At 40.1% G+C, this 20,952-nt stretch overlaps 1 protein-coding gene across 1 annotated transcript; it reads left to right on the forward strand.

The window, feature by feature from the left end:
- The first annotated feature begins 940 nt into the window (after positions 1–940).
- RELL1 (RELT like 1) lies at positions 941–19,572 on the forward strand. Its single transcript, XM_088524344.1, has 6 exons — positions 941–1,028; positions 11,476–11,715; positions 13,480–13,551; positions 14,706–14,763; positions 17,449–17,688; positions 19,389–19,572. The coding sequence occupies exons 1-6, from the start codon at positions 947–949 to the stop codon at positions 19,567–19,569; spliced, it is 873 nt and encodes a 290-aa protein (XP_088380470.1). The 5' UTR covers positions 941–946; the 3' UTR covers positions 19,570–19,572.
- The last annotated feature ends 1,380 nt before the right edge of the window (positions 19,573–20,952 follow it).

The raw sequence follows: 20,952 nt of genomic DNA on the forward strand, positions 1-20,952 counted from the left end.
TTAAGGAATAGCTTAAATATATTTTTACTTGTCGACCTGTTTATCTCTGAAAATAAATAATCCTGGTATTTTCATACATAGACTATTTTATACACAAATGCTGCCTACACTTTGCCCCATCAATAGAGTCGACAGTCTAACACAGAGCAGAACAGCTAAAACTTTGATCATATCCAGAGCTGGATTCCCAGATTATCTTTTTAAAGCGCACGAATGCTATTGATCTACTGTTTTCAGGGACATGATGCTCTACCTACCTTCTTCACTAGAAAATACGGAAAAGCAATCAGCTTGGCAGATGGCCCAAAGCAAGAAGGCGGCAGTGAGATGTACTGAGCCTGGCGGCGCATAGTTCTAGTCAGTAGGAGACAGACAAATTATCCAAGGATATATCCAGCTTTCTAAGCACTGCAATTATGTTTCCTAAATGAATGGGGTTTTCTGCTCAGTTATTCAAAATGAGTTAAAAGCAGATAAATAAATTACGCACATTAGAATATTTTTAGAGAAATGTATTTGATGCTGCTCGGCATCTACAACTGCCCATACAGGAATATGACTTTGTTTTAGGCCATGTCAGTAGGGACGTCCGTCCGCGGGTGCTCAAACGCGAAAAGGCGGCTCCCTGTGGGACAGCTGGGACTCAGGTGTGAAGAGTTCACGCACAGCGGGGTCCGAGGCCCCGCGGCGAACGGGCGCGAGAGACACCGCCGCGAGACCCGGGGCACGGCGCGCACCGCAGCGCGGACACCCGCCCGCCGCCTCCGCCCGCTCCGCTCCGCGCCGCCCTGGGCCGGGCCGCGCCGCGCACGCGCCGTGCGGGCGGGCGGGGCGGTGGCGCCCGCGCCGGGGCGGGCGGGCCGAGGCGAACGGAACAGAACGGAGCGGAGCAGCGCGGGCCGGGCCAGGCCGCGGCGCGGGCAGCGCGGAGAGGCGCCGAGCGGGGATGGCTCCGCCGGGCAGCTCCCCGGCCACGACGCCTTCACTGGCCTCCACGGCGGCGTGGCCGGCGAGCGGCGCCGCGCTCGGTGGGTGGCGGCGGGCGGTGCCCTGGCGGCGGCGCGGGCCGGGCGGTGGTGGTGGTGGCGGCGGCTCCCGGCCCCGCCGCAGCAGAGCGCCGGCAGTAACGGCCGGGGAGGCGGCCGTGTCGCCGTGCCGGCCCAGCGGCGGCACCGAGCCGCGTGCGGGCAGCGGGGTGGCCTTCCCGGACCCGCTTTACCCCCCAGTTCAAAGCGGCCGCCTCTCGGGCCGGGCGCGGGGCAGGTGCTGCCGCAGCATCAGTTTTGAACTTGAACCCGGCTAAAAGGCGGGCTGCGGGGGCCGAGCTCCGCGCGGTGCCCGGGTGTGCGAGGAGCGCTCGCGTAGGTACAAGCTCCGGAGGCAGTCGGCTTGAAGCGGCGCGTGCCGTGTTCGTGTTCAGTCCGAACGCCGCGGTGCTTCCGATCGGTTCGGTTTTGCCGTGTCTGGCGAGTGTCAGCCGGGTCAGCAGCAGACCCTAAGCTTAATGCAGGGGCTTGACATAAAGGTGCTTATTTCTGTAGAACTGGGCACTGCTCGCGCCCAGCTTTTCTCTTCTCACTTCCCTAAATCTGTAGTTAACTCGTTGGTGCCCGCTGGCTTCGGAAGGGACCGAGGTACCTGTCACTGCTGTTTGTTTTCTCAGTACGGGAGCTTAGTCATCCTGTCCACCCTTCCCTCCAGGGGGGAATAACCACACCAGGCGCCCCGGGAACAACCTAAGTGCTATTGGCTTCCCTAAAAAGAGGGCCCTTAAAAAGGGTTAGTCCTCTTTATCAGTGAGTTTAATCATCTGTATATCAAACTTGTGCTGACTGGTAGGTGCTTTGCCCAGGATACTAATACTTCTTGAGGCTTTGTGTGAAGAGGTAAAGGAGGAAAGAAGTCTTAGGGATTTTTTTTTTTAATCTGTCTTTTATCCGCCTCCTCACATCACTCTCCTTTTCTTAGTAACTTCTGCATAAAATATTTCAAACAGGTAAGAGTTAGTTGCTCTTTTTTTTAGGCTGTTACTTTGGTAAATGACTGCACATGTTTCTACCTGATGAGGTCGCTACATAATTTATCTGCTACTGCCGCCTTAAAAGAGGATGTAAACAGATGTTTGGTAAGCTTAAGGTTGCGAATTGATGGGCCTGTACTGACTCTACATCTGCCTATACATAGTTTCATTTACTGAGCGTTATGGTTATGCTGAGGGCCTTAGTGTCGCTCACTCATTGGCACCATTTAGTAACTAGAGCAGTAGGTTAGTCGGGTGTGTGTAGATGAATAGGAGTTATTTCTGAAAGTTAAATACTGTCAAGCACAGCAGGAAAGCATGGGGCTTGGATCTCTTCCTTTTCCTCCCAGTTTGTCAGGATGCTCTCTGTCAGTTTATTTCCTGCATTTTCAGACAAGATGTACTGATTTGGGGGGATTTCTTTTTCTAATAGTTTAAAGTAGTGGAGATGTTCGTTGCAAAAATACATTGTTTACTGTATTTGACAACATCAATTTAATGCTGTTTGCTGGATGAACCTGTACGTGTGAACTACCTCTATAATAGGGAGTAGCAGTAAATCCCAGGTGTGTCCAGGAGTGACTCTCTTTAGACCCAGCACTTGTTTAAATTTGTGTGGAAGCTGCATGCAGTAGGTTCTCCAATTGAAAGCTGAAATTCAAGAAAAAATTGCAACTGAAACGCAGGTGCAGCTGGATAGTCTTCCTGCTTGGTTCATGGCAAGCTTCTACCGAGCGAGTATAGAAACTGTGATGATTTAAATTTAGTGAAGGTTATGTGAGTCATACAATTATGCTTTTAGACATTTGTCATGTTTGCTGTTAATAGAAACTGTTCTTATTTAGGAGCATCTCCTCCTCCTTTTCCCCACTCCAAACATCTTTCAGTGAAGCCTAGCCTAAAGCTTTCTGCTGATTGCTTGGTGAAATGAGATTGATGTGCTCTATGTGACCCTGTGTGTGCAGGAGGGTTGGACTAGATGATCTCTAGAGGTCCCTTCCAACCTTAAGCATTCTATGAATAGGGAATGTAATTGAGAAATAAGTAGGGATTGGGAAGGAGTTCTTCAGAGCCAAGTTGCTCTATTGGAATTCAGACAGGGAAACTCTTTTCAGACCTACTATGAAATCTGCCCATGTTGAGGTTAGGGCAGATTCAGTGAACCACAATTTAGTCTCTAACTTGGATCCAATAGAGTCCAATTTTAGGTACTGTGCAAGATTCATGGTTTTATGCTTCTGAATATGATGTTGGTTATCAGGAATGATGCTAACTACAGTGCGACTCTCGGGTCATCCCTGAGACTTCATGCATCCATCTTACTAGTAGTATCCTGCAAGTAGAACTAATTCTGCAGTTAAAACTAGCTTTAGAGAAATCTGCTTAATTGTTAGGCCTTCTTTTTTTTTTTTTTTTTTTTTTTTTTGAGCTACTACTTGCTAAATAAGTGCTTTCTAAACCTTTTGATGAAAGTTTTCTGATCTGTTCCTCAGTTTCTATTACAGGACCTTCATCAGCCTTGCTTGACCTTTAAGTTGGAAGTGCTATTTACTCCTTGTCATTATGTTCTTTCATCATGTTGCTTCCTTTTTCTCATCGGACTTCCTGCTTATTTCACTTCTGTTGATGGTTCTGGTTACTACAAGGAAACCAAAACTTAAGCAAAATTCACAAGCTGTCTCTTAGATCATATATATTTTTTTTCTTGTGATGCAGTTTGTAAATATCTCAAGTGATTTCTATGAAATAAATTGAACCAGTAATAGGCAAGGGGCTTTCTTTGCTTAGAGCAAAAAGATGGGAGATTTTTTTTCCCAAAATTGTTACTTGCTGCTGCTGTACTTGTCTGGACTTTTCTATAACCCTTCCTCATAAGGCAAGGAAGCCTTATGATTCCTGAATGTCTTAATGTCCATTTGATTTAGGCAGTGATATGTTCTGATTGGTGTTTGGAACTTCCTGTTATTTAATCTACGTAGTTAAGTGAAGGGAATAAGACTGTTGCTGCCAGAGTGGATAAATACTGTTTATGTCAGGTGACTTTAAAAACAGTATATTTAATTTGAAGTGGTGGCAAACTGTTCTGGCTAAACTTATTATGATTAAGATAACAGCAACAAAAAATAGTAAATCAATATATGATTGCCATAAGAGTTTTAAAGGACTTAAGCATATGAAAAAATGAAATTAGACTTTAATAAGAGAAACCTCAAGTGTAGCTCTGGTAGAACATTTTAATTTATATTGAAATAAGTTGAGCATACTGAATTAAAGTAAATAACTGATGTAGCTTGTTTCTTTCCTGGTGTGTACTTACTTAAGAATATCTCCACCAGCTGTAAAGTGTGCAAGTTGTCCATTTTTGACCTCTAAGTATGACGTGAAACTCCATTTTAGTAAAATTTCTAAAAAAAAAAAAAAAAAAAAAAAAAAGTTTAGTTTATAGCATGAGGTATTTGGTATGTATTTAGGAAACTGAGCTAACCTATACAGTTTTGCTTGTTTGTTTTTGCACTTTTTAATTGCAAGATGCAAGATTTAATATTTTGGATGCTTGAAATCAAAGCTTATATACATCTATGTTCTAGATGTCCAGCCTGGAGGTAGAAAATGTCACTGAAGTGTAATCCAGTTCACAGCAAACTTGCGCTAGAGCTGCGAGAGAATGAAACACCAGGTTTGACCAGCTGAAGATTCATTATCTTCCTTTATAGAATTAGCTGAGGCTGTAACTGCCTAGTTGCTATTGCCATTTTAACTAGCTCTTTAATTACCCTAGGGCAATAATTAGCAGCATCACATGGGCACTGAATGAAGAGTGATCTAAGCATTGCCCACCTTCTTTCTCCCCTTCCACCAAGGGGAAGAACAAACAAGCAGAAAAGCCCACCCAAGAAAACCTTTTTTGCCTAAATTATTTTGCTCCTGAAGAGGCAGGTGGGCTGTCAGAATAGTGAGAGCTGCATCAGCTGTTAACATGTTTTCCAGCTGTGCTTAGCTAGGATGTTTGAGCAGAGGATATGCTGTATCTGAATATTTCATATATCTGGTACTGCACCTAAGGAGGGTGTAAATTGATTGTATTTAATATCTCTAATAATTTAGTTAACATGAAAGTCAAAACCATATGCATGTGCATCTTATGAGAAAGTTGCATGTCATTTTCATGCTTGAAAGCAGGCAACTTAACTCCTTGAACTTTACAGAGAAGCAAATGATAACTGTAGTTATATGTATTTTAATTGTGTAGATTACTGTAATAGTCACATTTATAAAATATAAACAAGCTCCCCCAAAGGCATTCCACTAGGAATAAATGGCACAGATTTAATGGAGCAAAATATAAAGTAACAATATAGGATTTGTTATCAATTGAGAAGAGAAGAGATTAGATCATTGTTTATGTAATACTTGTTGTAAATAAGCAATTCAAAAACAACTGGAACGTGCTTAACGTAATCAGCGTGATGTGCCTTATGCCTTAATTTAGTATGAGAAATTTAGAGGAAAAAAAAGTAATGCATTGTTTTAATGGTGACGCTTATGTAGTTTGTATTTGAAAAAAAGCTAAACAAATTTGATATTGGTTACAAAACATGTGTACTTTTCAAGAATGAAGCGTTCTGAGTGATATTTAAGTATTTCTAGAAATATGTTATTTAGAAATAACATTCTTCTGTTTTATGAAAAGCTTGACTGTTGTCTATCAGATAAACATTAGAGGTGAAGCTTTACTGAGATAATTGGCTTGTATGGGGAGATCCTGGTGATGGTGCTAAATTTCAAGCATGTGGTTCTAATACCAAGGAAAGACTAATTCCGTAACTTGGTGCACAAAAAAAAAAATGTTTTTAATCTGTTACTATGCTGGTAGATACTACAAAAAGAATAGCTCCAATCTTCATTTACAGTGAAAAGGAAAATAATAGATGGGAGCTGTTGACTTTGAAGGAACTGAGGGCATGTGTGGCAGGTAGCTACTGTCTGGGTACAGTTAATCCTGCATTGGGACAGTGCTCAGTGGTGGGGTGGCATCTCTAAGGTGCTTCCAATTTTATTTTCTGTCAATACGTAGATATGTATACATCTATATATACATCTAAATCAAACTTCAGAAGAAAAAATTAGTCACAGAGCAGTAGCTTTGCGTACATGGTGCACTTCAGCCTCATTCTTATAACAGTCTTTCAAGGTTATCTAGTTTTGTAGTAGTTTCTATGGTGGAATATAATTTAACAAACATAGAGGGAATGCAGTGCTTAATTAGAATCCTAATAAGTATATGTAGACCATAGACTATGTAAGATTGTGGTTTAGTGAAGGAGAAAATACTTCATTTCCTGCTAATATGCTATTTTTTTCCCTTTCTGTAATCTGTTTGCTACAGGTGCTCCAAAATTCTCTGGAGCCTTTGAGGTAGGAATTTTGATAAAGGTTAGGAATGATGTAAGAGTCTAAATGCAGTCAGAGGCCGGCTGGCTTTTTATTTTACCTGCTTTTTTTTTTTTTTTTTTTTAATGAGAGTTAAGGGCAGAGAATGGTCAAGCTTAATACTCTTGTTTTTGCTTAAAAAAACCCAAAGTTACATGACATGGATGCAATCTCCGCCGTGTAGCTTTAGCAGTGCTTTGAACGCTGCGCGTGTTGCTCACAGCGATTGCCACTTAGAGCACATCTTTGTCCAAACTTCAGGCAGTCGTCATGTGTAGACTGGTACCCAATGGCAGGTGTGTCAAATGCCAGGACAGGAAAACACAGAAGATAATGAATTCCGGCATGAATTGAGTCAAATTAAGGTGGGCTGCCGTGGCCTGGACTTTCAATACAAACCTTTGTAAAGTAACATCCTCCATCACGAGCATGAAGCAGACCAACAGTCTGTTAGTGGGCTTAATATGTCTCTGGGGAAGAGGACGAGGGATCAGAAAATGATATGGGAAATATTGTTCATAATTGGGGCTGTCATTTTTTTTTTGGCATTATATCATACTTACTGAGTTTGGGTGTCTGACAAATGAATGCCAGATGCCTCGCTCTCCTTGTGAGCATATGCAGCATTGAGTATTTGATCTAGTTGATGAACTTATTCTAGGTTATTTTTCTTTTCCTTTTGGGCAGACTTTTACATCTGTCTTGAACATAAACTAAATGACATCACATACAGTTTATGGTCTTTGTATAACTTGTATATTTATATAGAAATTTGGGTTGAATATTTGCTGTTAATAAGCAAAATATTTTGCAAACAGGTTTACAACTTGTTGAATTTTTATGGAAGGGTTAGATCTTGCATATCTAAAGTCAACTGACAAGTGATGTGGCCTAATTTACATAGACTGGTATGTTGGAGTATATATTTTTGTTAATGCATTTCTAAGCAGAAAAATGTGTTTTTTTGCCTAGTTCTAAATTTAAATGTTCATCCAATTCTGGATGGGCAAATCTATACTACAGAGTATTTCATAAATAAGGTATGTGAATGCATTCCTTGTGTCTATAGTGAAACTTTTCCTGCCACAATTGTCTTGGCTATATATATAAACAGTCTAAATATAAATTATTTACTGATGTAAGCTGTATCAGTTCTTTGAGAATTTCCCTAAATTGTCAGGACTTTTCTACCATTTTAGCAAATTTTTCTCTATCAGCAGTGCATTAGCCATCAATCTATGGGGCAGAAGTACTGAAATATAACACAGGTTATCTGAATAAAATGTCCATGGTTAAGAAAGAAACAGAAAAGGGAAAATGTCCAAAGTGTTGTCCTCCCAGGGCAGTGTGCGTAAGTGCTTGTGAATATGCAGTGGCGTTCGCAAACTCCAGTTCTGAGATTAGCCAGGCAAATCTCAGCAAGCAAAATGAAATTTACTCATGAATTTATTCATGAACTGTGTACAAAAACATGACCAAACAAGAACAATTCTGCCAGGGAGAATATAAAAGAAGGAACTCGTACTCATCGGCGTTTTCAGTAATGAATGCCCCAAGGAGAGCTCTTGGGGGTTACGGTGACGCCGACCGGAGTAGCCGACCTTGCAGATCGGGAAGGAGCTGAGGGCCCTTGTGCCCCTCGTGCGGGGCGGGAGAGGCAGAGCTGCATGGGAAGGGCCTTGCTGGCCTTCCCGTGTGGGGGGTTGTAGGAGCTTTTTGAAGAAAAGCACCAGGAATGTCAGCGAGTTCCTGAAGGAGGGGAGCGTGTGTGTGTGTGTGTGTGTGTGTGTGTGTGTGGTTCGTTTTCCTCTTCTCCCAGCAGGTGGGATTTAGTGGTTTCTCGAGAGTCATCTGCCCTTTCCAAGGCCAGCTCCGTCACTGGAGTTGCTTGAGAACTTGAGACTGGCTATTCTGAACATATAGAATTTCTGCTTGTTTGGTGTGAATGGTTGGTAGCATTTATCATACGTTTTTCCCTTTTCCTTTGTATAAGCACTCTGTTTTGCTCGTTGTTTGCAGCCATATGACTCAGGTTTGTATTTTTATTTTAAAATGTGTGTATGTGTGTTGAGGTTTTTGAATCGGTGAGGGTTTGAGTTGCTTTGAGTTAAAAATAGTTATGTGGAGTGTTATACTTACTGCACTATATATATATATATATATATATATTTTAACCTGTACTGTCTCCTGTTATGTTATGTTACCCTGTGGGACTGTGGCACGATGTTACTACAAGTACTTCAGGAAAGCTTAATTTAGATGTATTCATCCCTCCTTGCCCACACTTGTTCCCTCCTTCACTTCTGCGTATTTAGTCCCTTGAGTGCCTTGACACAGTTCTTTGAACCACAACCTATACTGAATAAGTGGCTGCTTTTCATGTATAAATGCAGTGATGCAGTGTGATCCATCAGCCTTTGACCATGCCTTAAGTCGTCTTACTCCCTAGGCTTTTAAAGTGGGAAATACCTTCCAGAGCTTTAGAGAAATGGTAAGGGATATTTCCTTTGCTAGGACAACATTTGTGGCTCTTGCCACAGTGTGCTAGAAAATGTAAAAAGCTGGGTCAGAGATTGAATCCATGGCCCTACTTGATGTTTCTTCTTGGCTGTTTGCTTGATTAGTAAATGGCCATGGAGGCCTTTGAAATAGCGTGCTAGGTCTTTCCTCCATGTCTATTTACCATTGCTGTCATTTACTTCCTTTGTAGTGTAAAACAATTGTGGCCTTTCAAGGGTTAAGCTTGATCAACTGTCCCACCCAGGCAAAAGTTAGAGCTTCTAAAAGTTTCTTGTTTGTACACAGAATTTGCAGGGTATTTGTAGAATTACTGGCTTCTCTTAAAAGTAAATAGCTTTCTTGTGGTTTTTGGAAACAAGCTGATCACCCTGCTTTGTCCAAAGTAAACATACTGAAATTTATTTTAACATATAAAGTGCATCTGGATTCCAAGCTCCTCTGTTTGTTTGCTTTTTCCTTCTATTTTTCTGCATTTCTACAATTGCTTAGAAAATTAGAGAAATACTGCACTTTTTTTTTTTGCTAATGGAGTTTTTTCAATTATTATTTCAAAGTACCGCCATTATTTTTCACTTTGAGTTTATCTTCACTGTTTATTATTACTGAAATGACAATTGAAGGCTTGTGAAAAAATCCAGAATCTTGTAAGTAATGGATAATATTTTGATTAAAAATAGTAAGGAAAATACATCTCAACTGCAGCTTTAAAAATCTTTTCTTAGCTGTCTGTCATCTTCCTGGCTTTTTTTTTTTTAAATATGTTTATAACATTAGTTCAGCTAATAGTTATACAATAAATCCAACAGGGGAAAAAAAAACAATTCTGGAACAATGATCACTCTTGTTTTGGAAGACTCCCCTATTTAACTTTTAGAGGGGTTTTGTGGCTCTAGACAGTGGTGTGGTAAAATGTCACTGTCGTGTGAATGGGAGTTCTGATGGGAGTCTTCATTCTTTCAGTCGCTTTATCTGATTAATAGGAAAAAAAAGTATGAACTGCCCTACTCATTTTAATGGCAGTCAGGTTGAAAATATGCTTAAGTACAGTGTTCAGATTTTTTGGTTGGTCTTTTCTGTCATTCTTTTCTACTTAAAGCATCATTTTTTCAGGAAAAGTGAAGGAGAAAAAGTATCCTAAAAATAAGTGGATATTATGACAAGTTCTACAAGAGTCTTCATCTTCTTCATATGGTGTGTGCAACTTCTGGAGGTTCAGAAAGTATCTTTAGAATAAACATATGTTCTTGGAGTTAGCTGAACAGTTGAACTCAGCACTGGAATCAGGTATATTACTTCAATATTTGATAAGTGTGAAAGTACAGAGATCTGGTCAGAGATCTGGTATAGGTGTGTATATTTGCCATGAAGGTGACAAACACTGGACCTGCTTCCCAGAGGTTTTGTGGACTTTCCATCCTTGAAGAGTGTCAGAACTTTGTAGGAGGGGACCTGAGCAACCTGAGCTAATGAGCCCTGCTTTTAGTGGGGGCCTGCAGAGGTCCCTTTATCCTAAATTGTGCTATGATTTGGTATATCGGAAGACCGAAATGCAAAATGAGATGTGCACCTATTGACCTCACGATGCACCGCAGAGGACAGTGCTGTTTAACTTCTCTCCTCCTCCCCCTTCCCCCTCACCCTCCCATTTCAAGTTCAAATGTCAAAATACAATCCTTAAAGGAGCAAAGAGTGTGCTCATCTCATGTTGATTATTTTATATATTTTTTTAAGCCTAGTGTGCATATAGTGTGATTCTTTTTTCCTTTGTAATTTACACATTTTATGCTTTGCTTCATCTGCTTGTTAGACATTGTAAACTTGCACATAGAAACTGAGGATAGCATCTTTTTAATAGGGGGAAAAAAAAGCATTTTTGTCCAAACTGTCAGGGAAGGAATATTTAATGAGGCATTTTTTCACAGAGTAGTTGTGATTTCATTAATTTGGCACAAGATGAAAGTTAAGGAGGAATAATGGGAGAGGATAAACTTTTATAAGCTTTTGTGTTGTGAAATTCCATGGTTAAGAGAAAAAAAGGAAAAGGTTATTTGTCTCTAATCTGATAGTTTTTCTTTGCAACAGTCACTGTTAAATCTCATGTGTTTTTAAAGCTGGTTTGCAGAGGTTAGGACTGGGGTGGTGATAAGCGCTTTTGCTCTCTGATGGCAAGCAGCAGCGTTGAGCTGGATGTTGGGAAGTGCAGTGAATAGCTCCTGTGAACTGTGCTCTCTTGTTGGGAGTGGAGCTTAGCCCACAGTATAATTTGCTCTTCCCTGTTACGTTGAAGAAATATAATGTCGTTATGTACGTGTTGGCTCTTCCACAATTATTTCACTAACAGAACTTACCTGCTGTTATGAGGAGAGTTCTGAGGCAGTTGAATCCATGCTGCCCATTCCAGATGTCACAAAAGCTCTCATGGACAGTAAGGGCTTTTGGTCAGGCTCATGATTTTGTAAATGGTGCTGTGGTGTATCATAATAACTCTTTGTTAATTTATATAGGTGATGAAGATCTTCTCCGAGCTTTGTCAAGCCATGGTTTACCAACAACTACTTTGACAACTAAAACTGGTCATGGTAATGGGTCTGAGCACCCAGAGTACATTGCCTTTGCACTGGTTCCTGTTTTCTTCATCATGGGTCTCTTGGGGATCCTCATCTGTCATGTCCTTAAGAAAAAAGGATATCGTTGTACAACAGAGGCTGAACAAGTAGAAGAAGAAAAAATTGGCGAAAAAATAGGTAATCAGTGAGTCTAGTAAATGCCTCTTACATACTTCTCTACTTTACAGAATACTAATACAGAATAGCTTCTTGTGATACTTCTGTCCTTTTTCTCTCCCTGTTAAACATGACCTTGATGCTTTTAGGATAAGTGGGTTTCTTTTTGTCTATTACCATGACATGGTCTATCAGTTTTGGTCTCAGCAAGTTCAAACTAGGAGTCTTAAAATTTTCCATGCAAGCCCTCTTAAAAGATATTAAGAGCTTGTGGAGGGATCAAAACATGCATTTATTTATAATGTTAGTGGCTGTAAACTGTTGTGTGAGTCACCAGAGTGCTTTACTGCGTATCGTGTGCTGTGAGTAATAACAAAGTACTATACATAACTGCTTAATAGAGTGACATAAAGCTGCTGCTTAAAGCATAGTATGTCTTAGGTACATGTTTAACAATCTTAAACTCGTGCTGTCATTCTCATCTCCCTTTTCATCATAAAACTGAGCCTCTAGTCAAGTAAAAGGGAAGATAGTCAAACATGTCCTGTTTTCTTAAAGATATCTTCGCCTTATTTTTTTCCTAATGTTTTTCTGCTCTTTTCATGGTTTCCTTTTCTTGCCTTTTGTTAATTACAAAAAGTATAATGAGGGAAGCGCTATAGGAAGCCTGTGTTGCAGGTAACTGGTAACTACAAGGGCCAAGTCCCCGCAAGGGCTTTGGGCCTCCTCCTCTCTGCCAGGTGACAGATCATGAGGCAGGAGGTTTACAGCTAGCCCGGGTTACAGGGGCTGTGGGGCCAGTGAGGAGCCAGGTGAGGCTGTAACGACATGTCAGCATGTTCTCCTTAAGCAATTGCTGCCTGGGAAGGTATTTAGCAGCTGGTGTTATTGGATCTGCTATTGCTAATGAGTAATAGGAGGCAAGGTGAGGGGTAGTAAAAGGGTCTGCTTGGGACTGCAAAGTTACAGGCAAGAGGCAGAAATAAGGAGTGAGTAGAGAGGTGGGGAAGCACCCCCACAAATGGGGTCTAGAAAAAAAACACAGGTAGAGACAAGCTTGATGATAGATTAAAGTTACTCCTAATGATTATTAGGGAAAGGCAGAGCTGGTGCCTGTCTCTCTCCTTTTTTTTTTTTTTTTTTTTTTTTCCCCTACTTCTTTGCTTCCTCTCCCTCCTCTGTCTCTGTGCTGAGATTGTTCTGAGGAATCTTCCAGCATTGTTTCAATGGGTACAATTGACTCCTGCTGCATTAAGTTTAGTCAGGATGGTTCTCTCCTGAATTCTGGGTTCCTACAGTCATGAGAACCTTGGTGTAGAAATGCACACACGATATATATTTAAATTAAAAAGGCAAATTTTGACTCATGGTAGTTGTGTAAACTTTAGATTGGATCACTTGTATAGCAGAAGCACAATAATGTCTACTTTAAAATAATGCCTTCAGATACTTTATTAATTTGCTTTGTCCTCTATAGTGGGGATTAGAAATACTACTCTCGTTTGTGTTTCCTTATTAAATAGAGAAGGAATTTTGATGTGTGTTTATGGAAGTACAGAGCTTTCTAAAATCTTGCATGAAAATATCTTGGATCTGTGTGTGCAGATTCCTCAAATTTGTGGTTTTCCTGAATAAGGACTAAAAAGTCTGATGTAAGGTTTCTGTAGTGATGATAGATCTTTGTATTTTTTTAATGTAACATTCTTCTAATTTTTCTCATTTTGTTTTTGAATAACTTTTCTTTTGGGAGGCCAAGATATTGATGATATTTTTTTTCTTGCACAGAAATGAATGAAACTATGCATGAGAATAGTGACACTGTGGGACAAATTGTTAACTACATAATGAAAAATGAAGGTATGGTATGAGATATTGAAGTTATAAGCCTTTGTGGTGGTGCCTGAGAGCAAATACATTTTTTCACATACTCTGAAGTATGGTATATTCATGTATTCCCATTTAATAATCTTTTTGTGCATTAAGATTGTCTTCAGAAGGCCATAACTTCAGTCAAAATGGGAAAGTTTCTGTTTACCTGAGAACTATTTTGAGTATGTTTGGTTTGTGCCTTTCTTGATGTTTTAGTGAGTATTTTTGGTGCTTGTGTTGGTTGAATTTTTGCTTTTTTATCTTTCTTCTTGAAGTAAACTCAAGCTCATTTAGAGTGGGTAAAGTTTAAATTTAAACTGCATCAGGCTATCTTGAAATGATTCCTGCAGCTCTAGTCCAAAAAACAATCTCTGTGATTGAGACAACATGAGACTGTCTAGTCTGTTTTATTTCAGCCAAGCCTTTTTTATGTATTACATGCACAAAGTAAAAGGGAAAGAACATACGATTGAAAAAAATCAACCCAAGCTTATGCAGTCTGAGAACTGCTTAGTTAGACTGCATGTTTTATAGTACGGTAACTGTGATTTATACAATGTAAAACCAAAACAACTGAAGTTCTCTTAAGTATTGGACTTTCCTCTGAGTTAATCCTGGATGAAGACAGTCCTCTGGATTTTTTCCTCAATAATCCTTAATTTTTTTTAGCCTGTATGGGTTGGGATTAGGTAACCACATTTGTTTGTTTTGAAATATGTGATCAATTTGTGTTTCTTGGCTGATAGTTAATATGCAATTTTGTAGCGCACATTTATAAATAAGTGTTCTTCATCTTTGAAATTGCTTTTTACATATGAGGTGATGCTGCTGCTGTGATCAAAAGGAAGTTTAAAAGCTTTTTTTCTAACTTTATCTGGGAGGATTGTTCAGTTATATGTTATGTCCTGTATTGGGCAGAGCTTCAAGTGCCATACGAACTGTCACTTTAGTATCTCAGGTTAAGAAATTCTTACAGGATTTTATTAAGATTTTGCATAATTTTGTCTCATGCTTTGTTGGATATTTACGTAATCCAAGCATCTCTGGAATAGATGAAATTTGCTAGAACACCTTTGGTTTTGCTGTTTGCTTCTCTAAAGTTAGAGCTGTACACTTAAGAATTACATTTATTCTCATTGCAGCAAATGCTGATGTGTTAAAGGCCATGGTAGCAGACAGCAGTGTTTTTGAACCTGAAAGGTAATGACTCTTCTTAACATGTGTCTCCAGAGCCAACTAAGAACAGATCCTTTCAATGACCCCGTGTGAATGGAAGCATGGTGAAATGACATCCTTTAATGTAACAGTTTGCTAACTGCCTAAATCTACCAAAATTTAGTATCATTAATCTGGAAACTTAGTCAAAGTAGCAACATATTTAATTTCTGATATATTATTTTAAATTACTTTTCTTGCCATGCTAATACTGTGTGTGTAGTGCATAGTTTTTAACTTTCTGTAACTTGGAAGTATAATTTTGGTTATATGAAACCTAAAGCCTCTTGGAAAGGAAAAAAAAATCTCTTTAAGTGACTCTGGAGGGTCTTCTTTTTTTCTGGTTTTGCTTCATGTGCACTTCTGAGGCTACATCACTTCCTGAGTCCTCAGCTAAGAGGATAATATTATGATTTCCTTATGCTGTTCTTTCCAAGTCACTATGCTTCAGTGTATGCCCTCTGATACACTTCTCTTTATTATTTTGTTCTTCTGGTATTTCTGCTTTAGGAATGTAATGTTTGCTGCTTTTTGCACCAAAGTTTCACAGAGGCTGCACCTGTTTACTTTAGGGTGAAGTTGCTGAGTAGTTTTGGATTAAAATAACTTGGCATTTGAAAGGACAGAAACAGCACTTGTTTCATTTGTGCAGATGTTAACTTAAAATAGACATCTCTTTCTATGCCTCTTTGTGTTCTGCTTTTTCGCTTTACAAAGGAGGTAATAAGAATATGTATTGGCTGGATTCTCTCTCTCTCTCTCTGTCTCTCTCTCCTGCATGCATCATTTGCTTAGAAATGTTTGTACTTGTACGTCAGCACCTACAGCTATACTACTTTGAATACTCTTAATATATAATCCTGCATTCATATTCAAAGCAGGGAGGTGAAGGTTCAAGTAGGATATGTTGCTAATTTAGAAAAGAGCTGTGGAAGTGTGTTTAGGATTAGCAATAGGAACAGGATTATGTAACAGATTATCTCTTATTTTAACTGTAAAAGATGTTTAGTTATTAAGTAAAATAACTTGTTCTTCTCCCATATAGAATTATCTTGAAATTTGGCATATTTTATATGGTACAGCAGGAATATTTGGTTGAATTCTACCTCCTAGACTTCCTGTGGGTGGGCGTGTGATGTTATTTGAGAGTTTCAGACTTGTTTCAGTGGTGAACTTGGGTATCGTTATGGTATCATTAAAAGTGGGGTCAAGGGAATGGGGCCTTAGGTACAAGATGTCGTTGATGGCTCTTGTGTCATTTCTGACAGGTGCTCCCAAAGCTTGGTAATACAAGCAGAAATCCATTGTGTTACCTCATATATGCTGTGCTTTAGGAAATGCTTTCTAATGATGGAAATAGTAATGGCTAACCTGCACTTTGATCATTACTTGTTGTGTTTGCTGCACGTTGAACGGATTTTATATCCCTTATTTCATTCTTTTGTTCTGAGACTGTTAAATGTCTCCTGTCAATACTTTTTGTTTATTTTCAAAACATGGTAGTAATTCCAGTCTGTCCTGGCAGGTTTTATTTCTGTAATCTGTTCTTTCTCCTCTCCTTTTGGATTCCCTTCACTTGGACCATAGTTTTCTTACAATAATAATCCCGGAGCTGGGTGGGATGCTCCAGGAACCCTACGACATGATTATTGCGGAGTAGTGTAACGGAATTACTGTGGTAACTTCACATGTTATCCTCCTGTTACTTTCACGTGCAATTTCTAGTCTCATCTGCTATGGTTACTGTGAGATTCTTTAGCTGGTTTCCTATCCTGTTGTTCAGAAAGCTTTCTAAAACACCCCGTGTCCTTAGGACCAGAATAACTCCACTTAATATGTCTTTCCAATCTACTCGCGTATAACAGTCTCTCTCCTTTCTTTTTTTTTTTTTTTTTTTTTTTTTTTTTTAAAGGCAAGGTTAAACAGTAATTTCATCTGTGATGCACTGTGCTCTAGCTTATCTTATGGGAGTGTGTTGCAAGGCAAGATCAAAATCAATATTGAAGACCAAAAATATGTATGATGCTTTCTACCTTTGCTATCTTATTTGGTTATTTTGTTTTAGACTGGCTTGCTGTTTTCTCGATAGATGTGTTTTGGTTGTTGCACTGCTTTTTCTTACCTTCTAGGTCTCTTAGAGTTTCGGTGTTTTTCTGAGGTTCAAGCTGCGTAGTCTGCTATTCTTTTTTCCAGGGTAGACATTTGTTTTGCCTCTTCCCAATACTGTTGGCCTATGTGTGTTTATGAGGCTTTTAAAGATAATGTAATGTTTCTGAAATGCTTTTGTTAGTTCTCCAAGGGTGCATTTCAGCAGCTGATTATGTCTTCACCTATATTAGTCCTTTTAACTCCTTCTCCTCTCTATTTCAGCTTGATGATTTTTTTTTTTTAAAAAAAACTTCTCTTTCCATTTCCTTGCCCTCTGTGTTAGTTAAATCGATCACTTGCCTCCAGTTGAATTCATTTGGGGAAGAAATTTTAACTGCAAAAAGAAGTTTATGTTATGATATATATGAGGGAGAACCTTAAATAAGCACTCTCGGAAGTAAGCTGTCCCCCATAAAAGTACTGCTCATTAGACACAGCTAAAAGTTATATGTTATCATTTTCCCTTTTAAGAAAAGAGATTTTATAGTAAACTTTGCCATTTCTTTTGTACTTTTCCCACAGCCCTTTATCTCCAACCACTCCTGGAAGTCCAACAACGCCAGGGTCTCCTCTGTCTCCTGGTGCTATTCCGTTTAAGCACAGCTGCAAAGGCCATCACTTCCATACTGTCGGAGGGGTAGCAGAGAAGGACGTTTGTACTCGTTGCAGTCACAAACGATGGCATCTTATAAAGCCAGCTCACAAACCTAAAGAGCACCGAAGGAGCCGCCTGGGAGAGGTTACGGTTCTTTCTGTGGGAAGGTAAGGCATGGGGTTTCTAGCGTGGCCCTGTTGGAGTATCCAAATAGTCCTACACGTACAGCTTCTATTCGTGTTCCTATGCCTGTAAGGAGATCAGAGTGGGTAGGTCACCACAGTGAAGACTCCTCTGTGTTACCCATGTATAAAGGGCTGTCATACCCTCACAATCCTTTCTTGCAGAAGTCTTTGAAACACTGATCGTGCATTTGCAATGCTTAAGTGGTACTTAAATCCACTTATGTTACAGATTATGTTTCATTTCTGTCCAAAGGCCTGGCCTAACACTTGGAGTAGTCTGTGAAAAGTGAGATATTTGCGTTCTTTTATTGCACTTGCTTCTTTATGTATGTTTGAAGAGAATGTTGTTATATAAAGACACCATTTTTTTTTGTTTTACTCATCTGCAGTAATTTCATATGCTTTGCACTTGAGTCCAAATTTTGGACTGACATCTAGAGTTAGTAAGAAGATAAAGGAGCCCATTGGATGAGAACCAAGAAAACACTTGGGTAACCAAGGAGGTTAGACAAAATTGCTAGAAACCTTAAAGTGACATTATTGTAAAAGCTGAGAGCCCGCAGGATGTTTGAGGGATTTTCTTCAACTTCCTATGAGATTTCAGATTTCAGAAAAGCATGCAGTTGATCTAGAGGTGTAGGTATTGGGGCCATGTCTAAAAGAAAGGGACAGTTAAGGATATTTGAGGAAGACTTAATTTGAAAGGGTAGTTATGTCAAAGGAGCTTTACACTGACTTTACAGTGAGAAATCGTCCTTACAATAGGTGTTGCCTAGAGGTCACGGCACTCAGCATATGGAAAACTGAAGTCCCAAGGGTTGAGGTTGAATGAGACAGAGTTTGGAAGTGGATGTAATTCTCATGTATTTAAAGCTTCATCTGATTCTCCTCTGTCCACCTTCTAAAAAAACCCTATAACCAACCAAATAACAAAAACTCAAGGAATTCAGGTCTTTTGTAGTATAAAAGAGGGTCTTTGGGTCTTATGAAGATGGGTAAACTGATTGTCGTCCTTGCTTTCCCAAAGCAACTAACAGCTGCTTTATTTCTGCCCCTAAAGGCTTTGAGACAAGACACAGCAAATTCTGTGTGTTTTTTCTTTTTTTTTTTTTTTTTCCCCCTGTCAGCTCAGTATGTGATTAGTGTGTGGTTGGCTCAGTTTAGTAAGTATCAAATGTGTTGTACGCTTTATGAAGAGCTTGCAGGAGGCTGCAAGGCTTAAGCAGGGTTACTGGAACTTATTCTGAATGTGACAGGTAGTGTCAGGGCTGATTGAGCAGCAGTGTGTATTTAAAAGTATGCCTAGGTAACAGGGAGGGGGATTGTTCTGAGGTGCTGCCTCTCTCTGGCCTAACAGTTTTCCTGCTGCGTGCACAGGTTGCTGGAGGGCTTTTCCTAAGTTCTGTTACTACGGAAGAGGAAGGGACAGTGGGTCACGTATTGTGAAAACCTGGAAATGAAATGAAATGCCTTTGGTTTTGTTCTCCCCTTTCTCCTTCTGAAATACGTCTTTGTGCCATACATTTGAGTCACTCTTTCTTCAGTCTGATTTCCTGCTGGCTGGGACAGACATGCAGTCATTAAAGGCCTAAAAGTCTCTTCCTGTCCATGCACTAGATACTGAGAAAGATTTAGCTAATCTCTAGGAAAATAAAATGGAATCTTTCTTTTGCTCCCTTAAGATTTAGAGTCACAAAAGTGGAGCACAAATCGAACTCCAAGGAGCGGAAGAGCCTGATGTCTGTCAGCGGAGTGGAGAGTGTCAACGGGGACATGCCCGTTACGCCGGCGAAACGGGAATCGAGGGAGGTGCCTGCGACGCCCACGAAACCGGCAACGCAAGAGAGAAGGGGCTCCGAGTAAGCTGCAGGTATCACTATAATGTTGAAAGTAGTATGTGAGGACATCATTCAGCTGCTAAAACAAATCTGCAAAATACACATTTGATTATTCAGGTAGTGATAAATGGGTAAAGGCTAAAAATATCCTGCAGATTCTTATCTAAGTCATTTAGACTTCATAATTAAGAGATACATTGAAATTATTTTTTAGAGGTGGCTTCAGAAGTCCAAGAAATAGAACATCTGTGTACTGATTTCCACCCCCCTTCTTCCTTCTGTAAATAGTAGTTCAGTAGCTTTGCTGCTTTCTCTCCAAAAGAAACAAGTACAGCTGACAGCTGTTTTCCTGGAATAACTACAGTGCTTCTTTCTTTTGCTTGCTGCACAGTGCTTTGTACTGGTATCAGGTGACTGATATTTCTCTGATAAATCAGTGGAACTCTGGCTAATAGGGAGGTAGAAAGATGAGACTGCTCCTAAGACAATGATCTCTTCTACTTACTAAGTCAGGAATGTAAAGAGTGAGATTTTCTTGCATTAAACTACAATGAATTGCTTCAAAAATACCCTATTGAATATCTTGAAAAAGAAAGAGGGTGTACGGTCCAGCATTTTGGAATGTGCTCCTGACCATTTTGCCTTATTCTCTGTTCTTTTAAAAAAAATATTTCTATAACATAATATGATTTGTTTCTAACTGATGACAAGAAGTTGATAGCCAGCAGGGGAAGGGCCGTTTTACACGGATGATAGAAAATGGAGAGTCTGATCCTTGGTGAAGGAAGGAGTTATGAGGGATGATAAAATAAAGGCTTTAAGGAGTCTTGGTAAAAATGCACCAAGTGCTCACTAACAAGTCTCCCTCTGAAGTGTTGTCAGCGAAGCTCAACTTCAAACTCTTGGCTCTCAGTAACTTCAAATATAAGGAAGCGCACAGGTGGAAGTTAAATGTTATGTTTAAAACAACAGCAACAACAAAAAACCCAAACCCTTGGCTGCCTGGGAGCTAAATTCAGGAAGATCAAGGTGCAAGATAAGGTCTATTTCTATTTATTGATTTATTTTCATGTACTACCATATCCGTTCTGTGAGTTCAGAAAGGAAGGAGCAAGCTGGTGTGCGAAGCTGTGAGGTGCCTCTTCCCTACCTCATACTGGCAGCCCAGGGATGACCCTTAACCAGGGCTGTGTTTGCCTGGACTCTGTGCCTAATTCCTGATACCCATCACAGGGAGCCACTGCCTTAGGGAACCACTGCACATGGTGCTGAGGTACCTCCATGTGCTTTAAAAAGCTGCCCAGGGCGCGGAGGTGAGCAGCAGGTACGGCGCCCTGCTGAGAGAGATGCCAAGGAGCTACGGTCAGTCAAGGCAAACAAAAACCTTGCTTTTTGCAGATACAGAGTT

The sequence above is a fragment of the Tinamus guttatus genome, unplaced genomic scaffold, assembly GCF_059628265.1.
Source record: "Tinamus guttatus ecotype Peru unplaced genomic scaffold, ASM5962826v1 Tinamus_guttatus_pri_ptg000210l, whole genome shotgun sequence".
In the NCBI taxonomy this organism is placed as follows: domain Eukaryota; kingdom Metazoa; phylum Chordata; class Aves; order Tinamiformes; family Tinamidae; genus Tinamus; species Tinamus guttatus.